We start from the raw sequence: 22,862 nt of genomic DNA on the forward strand, positions 1-22,862 counted from the left end.
CTCCTGCTTCTTCTACTCCAACAGAGAGTCTTGCAGCCTCTACTTCCACTTCAGCTGCTCTCGAGTCTGCACCAACTGTGTTTGAGGGGGAGGTTCTCTCAAGGCGTGATGCTCCTCAACACATCTAGCAATGACACCCTCCACACATGACAATCGGCGATCTCGATGAGAGGGTAACTAGGTCCAAGTTCATTCACCATGCTCATTTTACTGACTCTACATTCGTTGCTTCTATTTAGCCTCATGATATTGGACATGCTTTATCTGATTCAAGTTAGGTCAATACCATGTATGAAGAGCTTGAAAAATTTGAGAGACCTTATAGAGCCACCCCTAATGTTCACACCATATGCACAAAATGGGTTTTCAAAAATAAACAGAGGGAGGATGAGTTTGTAGTGAGAAACAAGGCTAGACTAGTAGCTCAGGGTTTCACTCAAATAGAGGAGATAGACTTTGGAGAGACCTTTGCACCGGTAGTTAGGCCAGAAGCCATTAGAATCCTTCTTACTTTTGCGACATCTTATGGTTTCAAGCTGTATCAAATAGATGTCAATAGCGCGTTCCTAAATGGTTTCATATAGGAAGAGGTCTATGTCAATCAATCCCTAAGCTTTGAACACACCAAATACCCACATAAAGTATACAAGCTTCAAAAAGTTTTGTATGGGCTTACGCAAGCACCTAGCGCTTGGTATGGTAGGCTCATGTATTTCTTGTTAGAACATGAGTATGTCATGGGGTCGGTTGATAAAACTTTATTAACTATCAGGTATGGTAAATATTTTCTACCTGTTCAGATTTACGTGGATGATATCATTTTTTTTTGCCTCTTCTCATGCACTTGTGACCAAGTTTGCAGAAACTATGAGCAGGGAGTTTGAGATGTCGATGATGGGCGAGCTCAACTTCTTCCTTAGACTTCAAATCATGCAATGAAAGCAGGATACATTCGTTCACCAGACGAAGTACACCAAGGAGTTGCTAAAGAAGTTCGACATGAGCGACGCGAAGCCCTTGGCGACACCGATGGCTACCTCTGTTGTGCTTGATTCGGATGAAGATGGCGAAGCAGTGGACTAGCGGGAGTTTAGGAGCATGATTGGCTCCCTCCTGTACCTAATGGTGACAAGACTAGACATCCACTTCATCGTCTGCCTCTGCGCGCGCTTCCAAACTTCACCGAGAACGTCTCACTGCCAAGCGGTGAAATGCATTATGATGTACCTCAAGCACACTCTCAAGTGTGGACTTTAATTTTCTGCTTCTTTTTCGCTTTCTCTTAGAGGTTTTTCGGATGCAGATTTTGCTAGTTGTAGAATTGATAGAAAGAGTACCTCTGGTGTTTATTATTTCTTGGGTATTTCTCTTGTCTGTTGGTCTTCTCGTAAATAGTTGCACAGTCTACTACTGAAGCTGAATATGTAGCTGTTGCTCACAGATTTTGTTGCAGATTTTGTTGATGGTTGCTACCTTGAGGAACTTTAGGTTAGATTTCAGCAATGTGCCACTTTGTGTTACAACACCAGTGCCATAAGCTTAGCCAATAATCCAGTCCAACACTTCATAACTAAATACATATATGTGATATTCTACTTTCTGAGAGACCATAATGAGAAGAGAGATATATACTTGAAATACATTGATACCCACCACTAGGTAGCCTACATCTTCACCAAGCCTCTAGATGGTACTAGATTTGCCTATTTAAGGTGAGAGCTTGATGTGTGTTATCCCTATAGCATTGTGTGAGGGAGAGTTACCTTTGTGTATACTCTATCTTATTTTTATTGTATTTCATTGCATCATATCATGTAAGATAATTATAGTAGTTGAGCTTTGACTTGTTTATTTTAGCATTTTCGATTGCTAGACTTGAATTTGGATTAAGTTGAGTAGTTGTGCGGATCAAACTTTTAATCTTAGGCTCCTTTTGATGCTTTGACATAAAATATTACAAGCAAACTAGTTTTTCTAAAGATGAAATTTGGCAATTTTATGAATCATGTAGTCTATGAAAATGCTATATTCTTGATCACCATATTTATAATTGCTTTAGCTTAGCCATTGTTTGTATTAAGACTAGTTTGATAAATATCTTGCTCTAGGCTTCTTGATTCAAGTCAACGGATTGGAGAATATTACACTATATTTTTTATCTTTGTCAAATATTTATTTCATGATAGAACCTTGAGGGAACATATATTCCTTGTGTCGTAAAGATACTACTTGACTTGATCATGTGAAAACTCGATTCTTTGTGAAAATGTGAATAATCTTGTGAAATCAAGTATCTTGTGCTAAAATATGATCCAATACAGTTGTCTTGATCCCTCGAGATGTTTGTTGTACTCAGTCGCACGACACTTTGCTTAGATAAGAGGCAACTTGAGGATAAAAATGAAAGAAATGTGCCTAATTGCTCAATTTTGTTTTAAATCACTTGATCTAAGTAAGTCTTGGTTTTATATATGAGCATTTGCAAGCCTATTACCATGAGTGCTTGTTTGCCTAGTTTGATATTGAAATTGGCTAGTTCTTAATGCTTGTATTGCCTCGACATGAGTGGATGCTTATGTGGTGGTCGTTTTGAACATGATTCGGCTATGTGAAATTAAATGCGCCAACTAATTCTTCAGGTTTAGCTTGTACAACTTCATATTCTTATGTCACTATTTCTTTTTGAGCCTTTGTGCATTTGTAAGCTTCATCTTCTACTTTCCATAGCCCTTTGACGTTTCTAGCTTTTACAAATGCTTTATAGTATATTTGTGAAAGCTCATTATGATTGTATATTCATGCATTGCATAATATTTTGTCCTTAATGTTTACATTGCCAAAGAGGAGAGATGAATGAAAAAAGGGAGAAATGAAAATTTTGCACCAAATCAAAGAAAAATCTTGCATAAATGAAAAATATTCATTCATCAAGGGGAGCATTTGATTTTGTGGTTGTGAGTTGTTATTGCTCTTTTGAGGTTTTTGGATTGTCTTTGCTTCTCTTATGTCTTATGCAACTTTCTTATGCCAAGTGACAAGTTTTTGCTCTTTCTTAAGTTTTTGTCACTTGGATGAACATATCTTCTTCATACCAAATTTTTTGAAATATTGTCAATGCACCCATTAAGGGGGAGATTGAGAAACCAGTTGAAATGTGCCTTAGTTTATATGTGATGAGTGATTAACAAGGTTGCTAATTTAGTTTGTTGAGTTTTGGATTGCTTGAGCTTGTTTTGAGCATTTTTATTATGGGCTAACTAGAGTTAGAGTTGGAGAAATGTGTTTTTTTGTCGTATAGTATATAGATGACAAATGCAACTTGATGGTTGACGACGGGTGATCAGAGCTAAGCAGGTGCTTGGTGCTAGACGATCATGTAGGCAAGGCAGAGTCAAGGGTGATCCTAGCTGTATACGTGGAGGTCAAGCAAAGCATGAAACGGAGGATAGAGATGACGCATTGACAAAGTCAAGCGAAAGGGATACCAATATAAGTGACAATGTGGCCCGAGGGATCGGGAGCGGGAGAGACTTGCCGGCTGTCAGGATTGCAAGACAGAGTACATGTGTCGACATCAGAGCGATTGCTTAAAGTGTAAGCAAGTGATTTGCAGAGGATTTTCACGGTTGGGCCCCAAAACCGTAAGGGGGGGGGGGATTGGAGGAGTATATGGCACCATCGCAAAGCTTGCATAGTGGCAAAGCTAAGTCGTGAAGGCGGCGCGGCCGTTCGATGGACAGAGTAAGAAATAGATAAATACCTTCGATGTTAGGTAGGAGTGTACTACAAGATATGAGTATTTTGGTAACAAACTAGAGAACTTAGAGGTCAAATTTCTTATACCTATAAATAGAGGGGTAGAGCTATGGGAAAGTGAGAATCAGCTACTTAAGCCCCTTGTGCCACCTATTTGAGAGCCTAGTGCTAAAGTTTTAGATGAGAGGAAGATAAGTGCTTAGCCTATATAATAAGTGAGAGTTTATTAGAGAAAAATCCCTGTAATATGCCTAAAATATAGCTGACCTCTTTAAATAATAAAGTTTATATTTTTACATATATTTAAATTCCGCTCCTTCTAGTCTCTCTCTATTGGTTTCTTTGCAAGTTTGCAAATTTTCTTTTTTCGGTTGTGATTTTCTTATTAGTTTTTATTTTTGCTTTTGAGCTGCGATTTTTCAATATCAGGAAGTTGTTTTTCTTATTGCTAGAGGTATAAACTTTTATATACTCATGTATTTGAGAGGATCTTGAATCCACATGCTTCTAAGCTATTAATTTGGAGAGTTGTTTCTTTCGGTGACTATTTTTTGCTTTGTTATTCATTTAAGTTTCAAGCTTTTGTGTATAAAGACACATGAAATAATTTTGAATAGAGTATATTGTTCATATTCTATTTGTAGAGTTATGTTACTTTGAAATATTCTTTCTCATTTTGTCTCTCTAAAATTATGCTTTCGTTTGTGTGTTTTTTTATTAGTCTTAGATGAATAAGACGTAGATTATTTATTTCGCAAAAAATTTATAAGACGTCTATTTATCTTCTCTAATTATCTATCTCACCTACATATACTGATGAGGAAGCATAAATGGAGGAAAAGATATGCTGAAATGCTGTAAAATTATGTTCAACTGTTGAAAAACAATACGTTTCATCTTGTTCTTCCTTGCCAAAGTTCAGACTTCAGAGGGTCACTGTAGAGTGACCACCGGTGGCTGAGACCCTCCACGTGTCACTGACAAGTGGGACCAGAGGAAGAGAGACATGTTCATGTCCAAAAATAGCAACCAACTCCTGAATCATTCGACTCAATTAACCTCTCTGCATCGGACACTTGTATCGCCTCCTCCGACAAGAGCTCCTCACCTCACATCTCCTGGCACACATCTGGGCGATAAAGAGACAAGCAAGATCGAGCAAGAAGAAGCCAGTCGCAATGCAAGAACGCCGCAGCACTGCCATGGCGCGCGCGCCGCTCGTGCCACTCTGCCTCGCCGCTGCCGCGCTCCTCCTCGCCAACGCCGCCGCGCCGTGCAGCGCAAAGACCACGGTCACCATCGAGGAGGCGTGCCGGAGGGCGGCGAGCAGCCACCCGGGCGTCAGCTACGAGCACTGCGTGTCGTCGCTGGCGTCGGACGCCCGGAGCCGCGAGGCCGTCGACCTCCACAACCTGGCCGTGCTGGCGGCCAGGATGGCCGTGGAGCACGCGGCTGCCACGGAGGCCAAGATCGAGGACCTCAACGAGGTGGAGGACTCGCCGCAAGCAAGCGCGCGCCTGCACCACTGCCTCGAGCTCTACAACGCCGCCGCCGCCGTCCTGCGCGACGCGCTCGACAACCTCCACGCGCACATCTACGGCAAGGCATCCGAGCAGCTCGCCGCCGCGCTCGGCGCCTCCGAGAGCTGCGAGGACGTCTGGAAGGGCGAGGAACGCGTCCCCGTCGCCGGGCACGACAGGGAGTACGGACGCATGGCCTTGGTCGCCCTCGGCCTCACCAGCGGCATCGTGTGATATCACATCAATCAATTAACACAACACGTACGCCATTGTTGCCGCCATGGTCGTCATAACCTCAAATCTCATCTCATCGATCGGAGTCCTCTTCTACATTATATATGTGATTGATCTTGTATGCATCGTGCCCCAATCCTAATGGTTTTGCCATGCAGCATATGGGTGCTGTTATTTGTTTAGTTGTTGATTTTCTTCTTGCTACTTTCCTTTTGGTTTTGATGCCTTGAGGTGTTAGGAAGAGAGGGCAAAGGAAAAAGGGAAGAGAGAGACAGAGGTCATGACCCTGTCATTGTTATATATTGTTGTGTATGTTGAGTTTATATGTTTCTAGGGTAGGACTCATACATGTTGCATGGTTTTACATTCATAAAGTCCCTACAATTTGGTGCCTCACAGAAGCTTGTGGTTGCTAGTGCTCTTGCCTGCCCCAAGTCTCGCTATCATTGTTGCCAACCACTGTTGTAGCTCCACTCTGTTGCCCCTTCTTTCATTTTTTTAGAAAATAGAGTTTTATTAACTTTTATTATTATATCAAGCTAATACAGTCGTACAAAAATTGATCCTGATATCTGTATAACTAAGATGCATACATTCACTAGCTATGAAGCAAGAATCTGGTACATAAGACAAAAAATGGAAAGATCTAATAAGATGAAAACACATATCCTCTACTAAGTTTATCCTATTTATGCTTGGATACGAAGTCTAGATACAATACAAATCTAGTTGAATCTGGATCGCACATAGGAAAATTTGAATCTTCAAGTAAATATGAAAGGTTAAAAAAGTTTGACTGAGTACTCTGAGTAAATTTTTAGGCATGTTTGCTTCGCATCTAAATTTGCGACGATTAAGGTTATCTAAGTGTGGCTAACAAATTCTTAACTATAAGTGTGATAAAGCTAATCAAAAATTAAATATATGATATGTACTAAAAGACTAATAAAATATGGTTTATCACATATATGACAGTCAAACAAACAGCTATATAAAAATATATTACGTGCCTGACATTAAACGTGACAAACTTACATGTAAACCAGATATGCTTATGTCATCACTGTTGACGCAAACCGTCAGGGAAGGCGTAAAGCAGGTTGTTCCGACAACGAACATAAAAAAAAAAACCCCGCCTTCTAAATAAAACCGGCACCAATTCCTCGGCCCCAAACCCTAGCCGCCGCCGCCGCCGCCGCCGCCCGCCGATGGGGAAGCGCCCGCGTCATGGGGGCGCCGGCCGGTCCCAATTGGCGTCCTTCGAGTGGAAACTCCGCCGCCTCATTCTGAATGGCGGTCTCGCCGTCTCCGGCTCCTCCGCCGAGGACGTCGCCAACACCCTCCGCATCCACCACCCCGAGCTCCGCCGCCAGAAGCTCGACCCCTTCACCGCCGCCGTCCGCCGCGCCCTATCCTCACTCCCTTCCCCCTCCCCCTCCGGATCCGACGACGACGACTCCTCCACCTCTCGCCGCCGCCGCCACGACGCCCACGCCAGCACCTCCTCCTCCACCTCCGTCTCCGAAGAGGCCGCCCACCCGCCGCCTTCCCCTGCCTTCGACGTCACCAAGTCCATGCTTCGCTCCCAGTACGCCTCCCAGACGCCCAAACGGAACCCCGGTACTAACCAACAGCTGGAGATTGAGGTGACCGCAGAGAAGGCACGCCGACTCATCACATCCGATGGTGGAGACGGCGGCGATGCCAAGCCAGAGGCCCCAGCTACTGCAGGAGTTGTCAGAGGGGAGAAGGGGCCACGGTTTGCTGATCTCGGAGGGATGGAAGCGGTGATAGAGGAGCTGATGATGGAAGTGGTGGTGCCCCTGTGCCATCCAGAGCTGCCACAGCGCCTTGGGGTTAGGCCTGTTGCTGGGCTGCTGCTGCACGGGCCGCCTGGTTGCGGGAAGACCACCCTCGCACATGCCATTGCCAATGAGACTGGTGTGCCGTTCTACAAGATCTCGGCACCTGAGGTTGTATCTGGGGTATCTGGTATGTTTTCTGATACTTTACATCCAGAGTCGAGAAAAAGTCTGATGCTTTGTGTGTATATTTGGACAAAAAAGTTTTGACTGCTGATCATGTTGATGCTAGAAACAGTTAAAACGTGGTGAATGATGATTGTTAGTCCTTGCTTGACCAACGGATTTCCATGTCGTAGCTGCTGAAATCTGTTGCTATTCGTAGGTGCAAAAGGATAAGCTTCTTCATTTCTTGTTGTTGCTTCATTATAAGCTGTAAACTGTATTTCATTCGGAACCCAAAATTGCTGCAACATGAAAAGCTGACATGTCCAATAGTTAAGTGTAGCAGAGATGCGTTTGTTGCGATGGATTTATGTCATACAAGAAAGGATCGGATCCGAAATAATGATGTTCGTGATAGGGTAGGGGTAGCGCCAATTGAAAAAAAGCTTGTCCAATATCAGTTGAGATGGTTTGGACATATCCAACGGAGACCTTCAGAGTCACTTGTGCATAGCGGGATACTGAGACACGCTGATAATGTGAAGAGAGGCAGGGGTCGACTAAACCTAACATAGGAGAGGTCTGTAAAGAGAGACTTGAAAGAATGAAATATCCCAAAAAAACTAGGAATATCCCTAAAGAACTATTCATAGATAGAAGCGCGTGGAAGTTAGCAATCTACGTACCAGAACCATAACTTATGCATCAGTCTCTTTGTATTGTTATTACTTTTATTTTTTACCATTACTAGTATATTTATTATCATTATTGTTTTTTCATCATCTTTTTAGTTGGATCTTGTGGGTTTTATCTCTAGCCTACCCCAACTTGCTTGGGACAAAGGTTTTGTTGTTGTTGTTGTTGTATGAATAGGCGGTGCCTGATGTCTATATCCTTTGTTATATTAGACATCATCGGCTAGAATGTAAAATGAATAATAGTTGCTGCCTTATAAGATGTGTATTCAACATACCAAACATAGTTGTGGAAGGTTGGTAGTGCTAACAGTGTGTACAATCACACAATTAATAAAATGGATGAGCTCCATTTATGCATTGTCAGTATCTGGACCAACCTTTTTTTGATATCATATGTCAGTGTAGTGCTCAATAAGTCAATAGTGCATTGTTACTAACAAGGTGCTACCACATGCCAAGCCTGGCTAGCGATCATAAAATCATAATCATATTAAATAGGTGCTGAAAGGTTTAGATATAATCAACAAGTGATATTGATCCAGCTTTGCACCCACCCTTATGGCTTAAGCAACAGATGAAAGGATATATAGTTTTTTGGCTCACTTTCTTTATGTGGTTTCATATTCATTCCCGCTCATAGATAAATTCTCTGTCAGGACTCATGAGGAAGCACACCTCATAATGCTTATGTTCTTGCAGGAGCTTCTGAGGAAAATATCAGGGGCTTATTTCAGAAGGCCTATAGGACTGCTCCCTCAATTGTATTCATTGATGAGATAGATGCAATTGCATCCAAGAGGGAGAGTCTGCAACGAGAGATGGAGCGACGGATAGTTACTCAATTAATGACATGCATGGATGAATTCCATCAGAATATTGGATCGGGTGGCGCTGATTTGGATGGAGAATCATCTGAAAAGAAACCTGGTTATGTTATTGTCATTGGAGCTACGAATAGGCCTGATGCTGTGGACCAAGCTCTGCGAAGGCCAGGAAGGTTTGATCGAGAAATATCTCTTGGTGTTCCAGATGAGAATGCACGAAAACAGATACTGAAGATGCTTACTCAGAACCTTCGACTTGAAGGCGAATTTGACTTGTTCAAGATAGCAAGGGCCACACCAGGTTTTGTTGGTGCTGACTTGAAGGCATTAGTGGACAAAGCAGGGAATCTAGCAATGAAGAGAATAATTGATAAAAGAAGAGTTCAATATTGTCGTGAGCATGACGGAAATAGCAAGCATGACTGGTGGAGAAAACCTTGGGAGGCAGATGAGGTGGAGAGCCTACATATTATCATGGATGACTTTGAGGTAAGCTTTGCACCTTTTGCATGTGCCGCACGTCCGAGATCTTCTGCGTTAATTTCTTCTAGCATACCCCCTGCCGTGTCCTCATGTTATAATTATATATTCGTGGGACATATCTTTCCTTCCAACTTTCTAGCAGGGTCCCATGGATTTGCATTTTTAACATACATTGTGACTTCATTTGCTGAAGGAAGCAACAAAAATGGTTCAACCATCTTTGAGAAGAGAAGGATTTTCTTCTGTCCCTGATGTCACATGGGATGATGTTGGAGGTCTCGATTCATTACGGAAAGAGTTTGACCGCTGCATTGTTCGATGTATCAAGCACCCTGAAGATTATGAGGTGAATTGCCCTTAGTATCCCAACGTTTTTGCACTTCTTATTTCTGTCTGTTATCTGGTATGCTGTAGTGGTTGGCACCTTAAAAGCTAAGAGCATTTCAGAATTTGTACCAAAGTTTATAGACATCCCTGGTGTTTATTTGTGATACTTTTTAATGTCTATAAATATTTGGAAAGTATTTAATACAATGTTTTTCATGTAATCTTTGTTTTCTGTCTTATTAGGTATTTGGAGTGAATATGCAAGCTGGCTTCATGCTGTTTGGACCTCCGGGTTGTGGGAAAACACTAATAGCAAAAGCAGTGGCGAATGAGGCAGGGGCTAATTTTATTCATATTAAGGTAATTGGTCTTTGGATTTCCATATTTTTACTTCACTCTTTCAAATGCGTACAAAATAGTGCTAAGATATATCTTCTTCTGGTTCTTTAGGGGCCTGAGCTATTGAACAAGTACGTTGGGGAGAGTGAATCAGAAGTTAGGAAAATATTTACTCGTGCACGTACTAACTCCCCATGCATCCTGTTTTTTGATGAGGTAAGAGATTGTGTGTAACCTGCCATACCCGGATCAATCGCTTAAAGCAAGTTTTGATATTACATTTATACTAAGTACTCAAGCAACTTCAATGTTTCAGTTGTGAAACTGTTTCTTTTGGTATATGGTGTTCAAGTTTTTATTCCATGTGAATTTGCCAGATAGATGCTTTGACAACAAAAAGAGGGAAAGAGGGAGGATGGGTGGTTGAGCGTCTATTAAATCAGGTTTGAATATTTTACTACTTCGTACACCTGTCTATTTGGAAAACGGTATTCTTTAAACTGTTTTTTCCTTTCTGTTGCTTTCCTGTTCTGTGCTATTCTGATTCTTCTGTTCACAGTTACTTATTGAACTCGATGGCGCTGATCAACGCCAAGGTGTGTATGTGATAGGAGCTACAAACAGGTAACTGTCAGCAGCTGGCACGTCTACGTTTATATATATATCCCTGAATAGATGGTTGATATCTGCATCCCCTTTCTGGTGCAGAATTGATGTGATAGATGATGCTGTTCTACGGCCTGGTAGATTCGGGAAAAAACATTATGTGCCTTTACCTTGTGCTGATGAGCGAGTTTCCATACTAAAAGCACATGCTAGAAACAAACCCATCTCATCTGGTGTTGATTTGGATGCACTGGCACGTCGAAAAGAGTGCAACGATCTCACTGGTGCCGACCTAGCATCACTGGTAATTTATATGATGTTTCATTGAACAGTTCTCGGTTTGAATTTGTTTGAAGTGAGCATTAGTACTTCTTTTTGTACATTGTATAACTTTTTTAGCTTTGGGGATGGTTAGCTGATGAATTCAATCTGATTTAACCAATCAGATTTCTGTAGCAGCATTCTTCTGTGTGAATGCCAAATTGTTGAACCGAGAACGCGCAAAGAACCGAACTAACGAGCTTCTTTTGTCAGGTGAATGAAGCAGCCATGGCAGCGTTGGAAGAGAGATTGGAATTCATTGAGAATGGGACATCGTCAATGAGTTCCTCTTGTTTGATTGAGCTCTCACACTTTGTAAGGGCTCTATCGAAGGTGAAGCCATCAGTATCCGAACAGGTAAGAGGAAGGGTCAACTATGCGTATATCTGCATCAGAATGACATCCTGATGTTGTCCACCATAGTGATGCTGTCACCTATTTCACCCTTTGATCTGTTCTTCTTGGTTGCAGCAAAGGAAATATTACGAGGTGTTGTCCAAGAGATACTCCTCAAACTGATCTATCACCATGTCTCCATCTTGGTGTGTGTGTATGAGAACCCTTTGCAAATGTATGTCCGCGTACCATGTTTTCCGCGGTTCCTTGCCAGTGTCGCTATGCACAAAGATGGTTCTTCAGGGAGTGCACCACCACCAGCATACATTTCTGAAGTGCGTAATCTGGTGTTAACATAGGGAATGAGGGCTAGCTGCTGCGGGAGGCAGATTGAATTCTGCTTCCCTTGCAATCAATTTTGGTTTTGCTTATTTGTACCGACTTTGGCCTACTGGCAGTTCTGTATGACCTGAACATACATGAATGAGTGTACTACAATCATGCTTGAAGTATAGCAAATTAATTTTTTGTCACTCTTGGTCTTCCTCAGCGACCGTTTTGTATTACTCATCGACCTCGGCAGCTTGAGCTTTGGTATCCAGTTTGTCCAATGCCGCCCAGAGCTTGGGATCTTGGTAGTCCCTGATGACGAGGGTTGCGCCGGTGGCCAGGAGCTTGCCTTCCCGCCTCTCATCGGCGATAGCAATCACCGGCATCCCGGCAGCAACACCGGCCTGCACCCCGATCGTGGAATCCTCAAAGATGACGGTGTGGTCAGGCGAGGCGCCGAGCAGGGTGAGAGCCCTGAGGTAGGGGTCCGGGAACGGCTTGGAGCGGTCACAGTCCTCGCCGGTGACGATGAGCTTGAAGAAGTCCGACAAGCCGAGGATGGAGATCATGAGCTCGGCGTTGGCCCTCGGCGCGTTGGTCACGGCCGCGCGCTTGAGCCCGCGCTCGCCGGCCCACCGGCAGAGCCGCGTGAGTCCGGCGATCTCCTTGAGCCCCTCTGTGGCATACCTGGCGAAGAGCGCCTCCTTTTCCCTGAAGAAGTCGTCGATCTTGTCCTTGTCCCAGTCGGGGAAGAGGAAGCTGCCGATCTGCTCGTTGCTCCGGCCGGCCATGTGCGTCATGCCGAACTCCGGCGTGATCGGGACGCCGTCGTTGTAGCCAATCTGAAAAGACATGCGCACAGATGGGTCGAGCTGATTGCTTGCAAAATCTTAGCTCTGCGCAGATGGTTATGTTCACCTTGAGCAGCAGTTCGGAGAATGCTCGGTGATGGAACGGGTCGGAGATGCCCATTGTCCCATCGATGTCGAACAGGACGGCTTCCAGAGGAGCGACTCTGCCATACAGAGAACGCACGTCACTTGGATTGTTGCAGAGAAACATAAAAGGGAAATATTCTGAAGAATTGATTCAACTTGTGATGAAATCGAACTCTTGAAATTCTCGAGGGAAAAAGAAAAGGAAATCTTGCAGAAAATGAATCGAGCATGCTGTACTCACGAGGGAGAAGAATCAGGATTACCTTTCCATGGCTTGCTCTTCCGATTGCTCAACAGTGGCAAGCTTCAATTTTGATCTTTGTGTTCGCTGATGCTGCCTAGACGACTTTTATAAGAAGAAGAGGGTTGGTTGGTGGCGCCGGCAGTCCTCATCTCACACGGTTCGCGTCCTTTCTCCTGTCATCTCATTATCTCACCAGTCAACTTTTTTTAGCTGCCTTTTGAAACGACAAACAAATTATTGTATTGACCCTTCGGAGTTTGGCCTCAATTTATGAATCCACATCAAAATGTTTACTCCCCTGATTTTGTCTCGTCTCTCTCATGCCTACCTTTTGGGCCCCACGGGCAGTGACACCTGTCAATCTGTCTGTTGCTGACAATCAGCTGCTTCTCTTATTTTTTCTTTCTCGGAGCTCATATATATATACACACGTATATATATTACCGGAGTGCTATTCTACACCAAGATTATTCTACACGAGGGCCTGGCCAAACCTCCCATCGACCCAACCAGCAGCTCGATGCACTCCACCCAATCCCGCACCCCTCTCTCCCATAATCTAATCTGGATCGAGCACGACCCCGACCGCACCCAGCATCTCGCGCAGGATCGAGCGCCCCTAACCTCTGCCCACCACCCTATGCCAGAACCAGCTCCATGTTCCTCTAGCACGCCGTCCGTCGAACCGAGATCCAGCCCAAGCGCCTCCCGCGTGCGAGAGAGAGCGCGCAACCGCACTTCCCCATCTCCGTCTATGCTCAATCGTGCCGCCAAGCACGCAGTTACTGCTCCTGTCGCCGTCCTTGTGTGCAAATCGAGTTGCAACTCCACTTCCACTCCGTCCATGACTTCGTTTTGCAACTCTGCTGCCATGGTGAGGGGAGGAATTGGAAGTCCGGGTGAAAGGAAACCCGTTTTTGTGTTGGTTGGCCAAGATTTGGACTGAGATAGGGCTAGTGCAAGGGAGTATTGCTTAGAGATGATGCATCGTGCAGGAAGAAGACATGGCAGCTTGCATACTGCAGAATCCTTACCTGGGATTTACTTAAACAAATTTGTTATGACTAGGAAAACAGAAAGAGAGTACTACTAACATAAACTACTGAATGCTAAATAGACTACTGGCACAATTTACTATAACTTGAAAGCTGAGACAATTTTACCATGAATTGGAAACAACTAACGAAATTACACTAAGTGCTGAAATTTGCTACGATTCAGAACTACTAACAAAATACTAATGTCTTGGAAGTAAGGGTGGAAATTTGCTATGACTTGGAAGTGACTATTGATTTACTAAACCGCTACAAGGAGTACTACTGACACAATTTGCTATGATTTGGAATTATTAACAATTACTGAAACATACTACCGAACTCTGCGAGAATGAATTACTTAAGTATACTATTGACACAATTTTGATATGACTCGAAACTATTGACTATTAATGAAGCCTAGAAGAATGAACTACTGACATAGTTTGCTTATGAGTTGGAAGATTTACTGAAGATACTATTGATTCCAACTCATAGAAAGTACTAAATTTTGCTATTGCTTAGAACTAGTGAAGCATGAAATGAACTATTGAACCATGAAGAAAAGAAAGAACTACTGAAGGAAAGGAGAACTATGACAAACTACTAAACTCTAAAACAATGAACTACTGAATCGTGAGGCAATGAACTACTGAATCATGAAACAATGAACTACCAAACCATGAAGGCATGGTGAAAAACTATTGAAGTTAGTGGAATTTGCTATGACATGGAAGTACTTAAGGAAATGAATACTATATGGAAAGGATGAACTGCTGAACAAAAGGAAAAACTACTGGAGGAAAAACTACTAGAGTTTGTTATAACTTGGAACTATTGAAGAAAAAAGAAAAACTACTGAAGAAAAAAAGAAGACTACCCAAGGTCAACTGAAGATTACTGAAGAACTACTAAATCCAAGTTATATATTTCTTCAGTAATTAGGTAGATGTTCCATGTTTCGTTGGTTTCTTTTCAGAGTTGTGAGTAGTTCTTTATCAATAGTTCTTGTTGGCTAAAAATTAGCCAGGAGCCCATTTCGAGGACTACTAAAGCAAGAATGAGAGTACTACCAAACCATTAAAATCCAAATCATAGCAAATTAGATGTGGAGCATTGAAGAAGCGGGTCAATAACAACATGCCATATTGTAAAAAAAACCCTACAACAGATGTCTTCCAATGACGCCGCGAGTATCCTTCAGTGCTAACCCTCTATGGCCTGGATCTTCCTCAACCACCATGCAACTAGATCATGTTCCACACGCCAGCAGCTACCTAGATACATCCAAGCGGATAGCCTACCAACAGGGCACCAGATGCATCATCGCCTACGCGGAGGCGGCCTGCTCTGATTCTGGTGCGACGGGGTCCAATAGGCTACATCAGTCAAATTCCTACATGGATCAAGCTTGTGGAGGCCATCCCCCACTGATTTTTAGCGCGCAGAGCTTGTAGAAGGCCGAAATCACCGCCACTGCGCCACCAAGCTCCAACAGAGAGAAGGGGTAGGGATAAGACCGCTGATGGGGAGGAGAACTGCAGTTGACGACCATCGATCCTGCATTGTTATTAGGGATTGATCCTAGAAATCCACCACAAGTGAGGGGATCACGCTGACACATGCAGGAGACGGGGGAATCATCACGCTCTCATCGGTGGTGCGGTCAAAATCGAGGAGAAGTGGAACTGTCTGGTCAGTGTGGGTTGTGAGATGCAGCTGGGTTGACTGGCCTAACATGGATGGGTTGGGTTGGGCGTGAGGGGAGATGAGCGAGTTTGGGATGGTGAGTTGGTTAGCTAGTTGATTGGTTCGGCTCGATGGTGTAGAATATTATTCTACACCCTATGTGTAGTACAACACTTATACACACACATATACATATACATATACATATACATACATATATATACATATACATATATACATAAGTTCATACACATATACATAGACACATATACATACATAAATGAAACTAGTTTATACATACACAAATATCGCTATTTGTATATTTGCGAATACTTTTGACTCACAATAAGTTGAGTCAGTCAAGACAGGCACGTTGTGTGGAGCTTTCTGTTGATGGTTTCACAAAATTCGTCTATTTCAAATAATGCAAATAAGTAATGTGAACAAAGACGAGATGCAAAGAATCTTGGAGTCAATATGCAAGTTGTTGCCTGCTTGGAGAGTTGTCCTTGTCTACAAAATCGCTACTGGAACTACCGGCCAATAGTGGCAAAAATTCGATTTTGTATAACATACGTGACCGTATTTACTTAAATGGATAACTATTTTTCGTATTTACAATTTTAGCACATGTATTCGGCACACGGTGTGCCGAAAACGATTTTTCGGTACACGGTGTACCGAAAAAGGCATTTTCGGCACACCGTGTGCCGAAATACGCTTTTGTCACGTCAAGTCATGTCGTGCTTTTTACTTTTCTTTTTTCTTTTCTTTTTTACTTTTGTCCTTTTGTCCCCCACATTTTTTGGCCGGCTGCATGGCGCATGGTGCTCTCCCACGTGCCGTTGTCTGCTCGGTGAGGCTTTAAATGGCAGCGCAGCGAGCAACGAAGAGGCATCAGCGAGCAGAGGAGAGCAAGGAGGAGAGCAAGGAGGAGAGCAGAGAGGAGAGGAGAGCAGAGAGGAGAGAAGAGCAGAGCAACAAATTAGTGTGAGCAGTCGAGCCCGAAAAGCTACGGTGCAGCAGGACAGCCTTCCTTAGTAGTAAGTACTTATATTTATTTGAATCATAGATTATGTATGTACTTATATTTAGATTAGAAAATATAGTTATAGCATGTAGATATTAAGTTGCTAAAATAGAGTAGGTGTAAGATTTGCATATTCTATGATTTTGTAATAGTTGGTACTATAGTGTAATAGTAATCGTAATATTTAGATTAGAAAATGTAATTAGAGCAAGTGGACAGTTCGAATAAATTGGATAAACGATATTAAGTTGGTAAAGTAGAGTAGGTATACTATTTGTATATTCTATTATCTCGCAACAGAAGCAACTATAGTGTAACATTAACTGTAATACTTAGAATAAAAAATGTAAGTAGAGCAAATATAGTATTTATTCTGTTCGAATACATTGGATAAGTAATATTAAGTTGGAAAATAGAGTAGTTACAATATTTGCATATTTTATGATCGCACAACAAAAGCAACTATAGTGTAATATTAATCGTAATATTTAGATTACAAAATGTAATTAGAGCAAGTAGATCGTTCAAATCATTTAGATAAATGATATTAAGTTGGTAAAATAGAGTAGGTATACTATTTGTATATTCTATTATCTCGCAACAGAAGCAACTATAGTGTAACATTAACTGTAATACTTAGAATAAAAAAAGGAATTATAGCAAGTATAGTATTTATTCCGTGCTAATGCATTAGCTAAAATAGAGTACGTATGTAACATACATCTAATTAGTTATTTGGTCATTTATGTTTGTTTAGTAGAGACGCTATGACTATCCATATTTATTATGGAGAACGTCCCGCTGTTTTGCATGGGAGACTCGTGTCCATTCAGAACTGCCAGCACGTAGAGAGTACGGTTGAGCTACCAATTGATCTAAAAGGCTTACAAACACATGTTATGAGCCTTTTGCGTCTAAACCAGCAGTCCTACAATGTTATCCTAGAGGGTGTTAGGCCACGGTCTGTACCAAACAGCTCGCTCATTGTCCATACGTTGTTCGATTTGAGAACGAACAACGCTTGGGCCTTGTACTCACGTAAGGCATTAGAGGAGAACTTTGAAATGGGAGTGTACGTAACCATAGTATCACGACCGGTGCATGGTTAAGAGGTGGCTACTGTGGAAGGATTAGACCATAATGTGATGCATGATGAGGCGGGAGGGAATGTCGGGGAGGGCACTTCGGGTACGGATGGACCCGAAGTGGACCATGGTGAGGTAGATGCACAATGCATGGATGATGAAGCTGGTGGTAGTGGCGACGAAGAAGGTGCTGACAATGATGACCCGGTGCCGGCGATCCAGTACTTTCATGGTGCTGGGCTGCTAAATTGTACCATCAGTGAGTATAACACCCTATCTAATTGGGGATATCAGAATAGCGACATCCAGGTGGGGCAACGGTTTCGGAACAGGGAAGAGGTCATCCACTTTATCAGCAACTATGCTGTAATCACAAGAAGGGACCACAAGTGTACCCGATCTAACCATACAGAGTATGAGGTTAGGTGTACGAAGCATCCGACTTGTCCTTACTTCGTACGAGCCCATAAGCCAAAGCACGAGAACTATTTTGTGCTGAGTAGACACACCCCACATACATGCAGCGAAGAGGCTATTAGGAATGTGAGCCACGCGGTTGATGCGAGGTTCATAGCCCAACTACTCATCACCCTTGTTGTCACAAACATATGTTTGTCGCCAAAATCCATTATGGAGGAGGTGCAGACTAAGACGGGTATGCTGATCAATTACCACACCGCGTGGCGAGCAAAGCAGAAGGCATTGAAGATGTTGTTTGGAAGTTTCGAAGATTCGTACCACTACGCACCGAGGCTGATGCAGAAGATTGCTATGACCAACCCCGGGACCCAGTGGGCCATGGCGGATGAGCCGATCAGGCTGGATGATGGGTCATACAGCAACACTGATCGATACCTCATTAGGTTTTTCTGGTCCTTTGGCCAATGCATCGAAGCTTTCAGGCATTGCAAACCGGTGGTATGTGTGGATGCCACATTTCTTAGTGGCAAGTACCATGGTAACCTAATGACAGCGATGGCGGCGGATGCAAACAATCAGATAATTCCTCTCGCTTCTGCATTGGTTGAGAGTGAGAACAATGATAGTTGGTTGTGGTTCCTTACCTTGGTGAGGACACGTGTCGTCGGTAATAGGGAACGAGTCTGCATCATATCAGACCGCAATAAGGGCCTCTTGCATTGGATGTGCTGCATGCCAGCACAAACCCCTCCATTGCGTGGCCTGATGTGGAGAGAAGGTGGTGCATGCGACACTTAGGTGCGAACCTTTACTCAAGGTATCACAACAAGGGTCTTGTGAAGAGGTTCAAAGGGTTATGTCTTCAGAACTAGCAGGCGAAGTTCAACGAGATATGGCGAGAGTTAAATGAGACTACTCGTAAGATGATGGCACAGCAAGAAGCACAGGAGGACCATCTACGGACGCAAATGGTGGGGGGCCAAACCATCATTAGTCGTTCGCGTGGTACGTTTAGCCAGTGGATAGCAGGAAAGCCGGCGGAGCGTTGGGTCCTATTCCATGATACTCACAGTTCCAGGTGAGAACATAGCGTTTTAAAGATCGTAATTTCCTTTTGGTTACGCAAAAAATTGTATCTAAGATTGTTGTATCTTATAATAGGTATACGATTATGACAACGAACATAGCTAAGGCATTCAACAATGTCCTAAAGGGTGTACGCGGCCTCCCATTGTGTGCCATAATTGAGCTCACATTCTATAGGACGGCTGACTACTTTCGAGACCGTGGTATAGCTGCAATGGAGTGCAGCACGCGGTTCGCACCTAAGGTGGAGGAAATCCTATCCAGATGGAGGAGTAAGGCACACTTTCATCGGACTAGGATCTACGACCGGACCAATAATGAATTTGAGGTCATGTGTCGTCGTCGGTACACTTCTGGATACAGTGTGGGGGACACCGTGCAACAATGTCAAATTGGTCCTCACGAGGTGAAGTGCACATGCAATAAGCCAAAGCTACATCATATCCCGTGCTCCCATATCTTGGCCGCTTGCAGGGACATGGGCGGGAACGACGGATCACAATACGTATCACCCTATTTCACGATCGATGCACTGAGGAGCACATGGCTTCCAAAGATGCGTTCATTTAACATCGGATCCAGCTACAAAGCAATCGAGGGGCCTAAGTGGGTACCTTATCCCAGGGCCAGACGCACGGATCCTGGAAGGCCTAGAGCCACGAGGCTTAAAGGTGACATGGATGCAGCAGATGCTGTTGATGGACTACGTAGGTGCAAAATATGCAAGCAATCCGGCCATGACAGGAGGACTTGTCCGACCCGACGGTAAACTATTAGGCTACGATCGAACTGGATTGTATTAGCTTTGCTGCTAGTGAGTTTGTTATATGAAGTATGTTGGAAACATGGATTGTATTGTAATTTGTTATGAACGTATTAGGTGTTGTACCCATTTTGTAATAGCTATTATCTTACTTTATTTTATAATGGAACCATGAGGCTTGAAATCATTGGCATGGCTCACATTCACCTTCCTGAGCTTCTTCAACTACGGTATGATGAGAACCACAGGGGAAGGATGATTTTCGCAGGGCAACAGGTACATCGATATTACGTGAATTTCATTTTCTCTAATACCTTGGTACTTACTCTAAAAATGTATTGCATACATTTGCAGTTGCTCCCATTGCGTTCCAGGAGGTGCGCAAGCTTAAGGAGTTAGACCCTCGATTCCACGAGCCCCTCGCACAGGCCGGACTCCTACCGTTTGCACTTATGATGGCAGGAGCTCCCATGGAGGGTGGTGGCAGGACTCCACTGCCGCCGATCGAGGTCTCACTGCTCACAGGCCGACCGCTGGCGTCCTGAGACGCACACGTTCCACTTTCCTTGCGGAGAGATGACCATTACTTTACGGGACGTTGCCATGCTGACCGGGCTCCCGATAAGGGGCACCCCGTTAGTACTTCCACGACCAGGAAAGGAGCAGTGGAAGAGTTATATTCACGGCATGTAATTATTTGTTACATAAAGCATTTTATACGTTGGAGTGTTGTTCGTGGTTCATTGATTCTCTGTATCTTGTAGGTTTAACATGCATTATGACATGAAGGATGTATGGCTCTCCATATCATGGATTCATGGCCTACCACAGTTCAGCCCTTGCCCACCGGATGCGGACGAGGCAACAGTTATGCAGCATTATGAGGTGTACTTGTATATCTTGCTTGGAGGCATAATGTTTTGCAACACGGCAGGTGATTATGTACTTCCGCATATTTTATGGTTAGCGCGTGAGCTCACATCACGTCCGTACGAGCCGACACATTACAGTTGGGGATCTGCTGTGTTGGCTGCTACATACAAAGGATTGTGTGCCGCAACCCAACAGTCAACAAAGATGGGATCTATTTCTGGTTGCCTACACCTTCTACAGCTCTGGAGCTGGGATTATCTCCCGGTGTGTCGACCGTGGGTGAGCAAGACCTACTATCCAGTTCCCATCTCTGACGGCGTCGCCGACGACATGAGGCCAACGATGGGTTAAAGGTGGCTTCATGCCAGGCTGCGATGGAGTCACCACCAAGACCATGGAAACTACTCCCGGGTGATCAGTGACCTTGATGTCCTCAGCGCCGATCTTGTGGAGTGGGATCCATGGCGTAGTGAACGAGTGGCCGAAATTGCGACTAGTGGCCTCATCGCACCATCTTGTTTCCGTGACTCCGACCTATGGATGACTAGATGTTTTCTGCTTTATATGAACAATGTAGAAGTGTATTCTCCTGACCGTGTGCAGAGGCAGTTTGGTCATCGTCAGTTGGTGCCAGTACCTCCCCCACGAGACGCTAGTCAGGCGCACGAGTAAGTGTGTTACTGTAGATACCATTTTTATGTTACAAAATTTTAACTATTTATGTCACATACAGGAGGAGTGCCCAAGGAAACGCAAGCATCCACGACTGGGCGGAGATTAATGCAGAACACATAACCCGGTGGATGGAGTCTGGCCCAGTGGATGTCATCATTCCTGCGGGACAGTACGACGATAGCTCGTACTGGGAGTACCTTGCGTGGTATCAATCACGAACGCGTCCCACCTTACTCAGCGGCAGCGTACCGCCAGCCCCTAGACCCTTCCCCGAAGATCGTGCCCGGCTTCTACATGTGGTGGTAAGTGATGTTGTACTTATAACGATTTTCATTAGTTTGTCATCCGTATTACTGACATAACCCTCAACAACAACAGACCGAAGCGGGGATCAAAATGCATAGGCATGCGGAGCATGACTGTTGGGAAGCGAGTGGGTCAGCCACGCGAAGGGATAGGCACCCTCTCCGAGACTACATGAGGACGAGAGGGTCTCACCTTTGGTCCGCGATACGTGGACTAGGTGGTTGCGCCCTGCGTTATAGGGCATACGACGTACCCGCCATGGACCCGTCCCGTGCCTCCCACAGCAGGCGCTCATCCAGTGCTCATGAGGCACATTCACGGGAGGCCCCTTCGTCTGCGGCACATCATGGAACACGTTCTTCTGCTGGAGCCGAGGAGGTGATACCTGAAGCTCCCGCTCCTGAGGAGTGCATACTGGGTTCCCAGCCCCCTCCGTTCACACAACCTACTCAAGCTACGCAGACAACTCCACCAGGATTATCAACTCACAATGAGGATATCATTGACTACACACAGCAGACGCCCACCTGGAGTGGCACTCAAGATTTTGACTGGGCTGGTGCATTGCAATCGAGCAGCTTCACCGAGCTACTGAGCGGCCAATACCCCCAATATCCCGATGCACCAGGGGGTTCACACTGGTACCAGGAAGCTGGGACTTCATCATTTCGGACTCCCACCGAGCACGTACTACCGGCGGTCACACTCCCGCATGACGATCCTACAGCGTGGTATATGCAGGGCCGAGTTAGCGGTTCTGGATACACATTCGGCGGAGTTGGAACACATCATGAAGACGAAGATGAGGACCAAGGGCACACATGGCAGGGGCCAGCTCAGGCGGCTGGGATGAGGGCCACACACCAGCTAGACGCTTACACTCCTGAGGATTTCTTGCGGCGTAGGCATCGTTAAAGAGCCATTTGTACTATGCCATACACTATATTATGTACTCATTTGTACTATGCCATACACTTC

The 22,862-nt window shown here is 44.3% G+C and overlaps 3 protein-coding genes across 3 annotated transcripts; 2 read left to right on the plus strand and 1 right to left on the minus strand.

The window, feature by feature from the left end:
- The first annotated feature begins 4,934 nt into the window (after positions 1 to 4,934).
- LOC133927491 (putative invertase inhibitor) lies at positions 4,935 to 5,510 on the plus strand. The gene has a single exon (XM_062373982.1). The coding sequence runs from the start codon at positions 4,935 to 4,937 to the stop codon at positions 5,508 to 5,510; it is 576 nt and encodes a 191-aa protein (XP_062229966.1).
- A 1,131-nt stretch (positions 5,511 to 6,641) lies between these two features.
- LOC133926100 (cell division control protein 48 homolog C) lies at positions 6,642 to 11,944 on the plus strand. The gene is made up of 10 exons (XM_062371860.1): positions 6,642 to 7,502; positions 8,875 to 9,488; positions 9,676 to 9,828; positions 10,053 to 10,169; positions 10,260 to 10,364; positions 10,526 to 10,591; positions 10,708 to 10,772; positions 10,857 to 11,058; positions 11,289 to 11,432; positions 11,547 to 11,944. The coding sequence occupies exons 1-10, from the start codon at positions 6,719 to 6,721 to the stop codon at positions 11,592 to 11,594; spliced, it is 2,298 nt and encodes a 765-aa protein (XP_062227844.1). The 5' UTR covers positions 6,642 to 6,718; the 3' UTR covers positions 11,595 to 11,944.
- LOC133926101 (haloacid dehalogenase-like hydrolase domain-containing protein Sgpp) lies at positions 11,775 to 13,098 on the minus strand. Its single transcript, XM_062371861.1, has 3 exons — positions 12,943 to 13,098; positions 12,660 to 12,756; positions 11,775 to 12,583 (listed from the first exon to the last, which is right to left on the minus strand). Exons 1-3 carry the CDS (start codon positions 12,948 to 12,950, stop codon positions 11,975 to 11,977), a joined length of 714 nt encoding a protein of 237 aa, XP_062227845.1. The 5' UTR covers positions 12,951 to 13,098; the 3' UTR covers positions 11,775 to 11,974.
- Between the last annotated feature and the right edge of the window lie 9,764 nt (positions 13,099 to 22,862).

The sequence above is a fragment of the Phragmites australis genome, chromosome 8 (genome assembly GCF_958298935.1).
Source record: "Phragmites australis chromosome 8, lpPhrAust1.1, whole genome shotgun sequence".
Lineage (NCBI taxonomy): Eukaryota > Viridiplantae > Streptophyta > Magnoliopsida > Poales > Poaceae > Phragmites > Phragmites australis.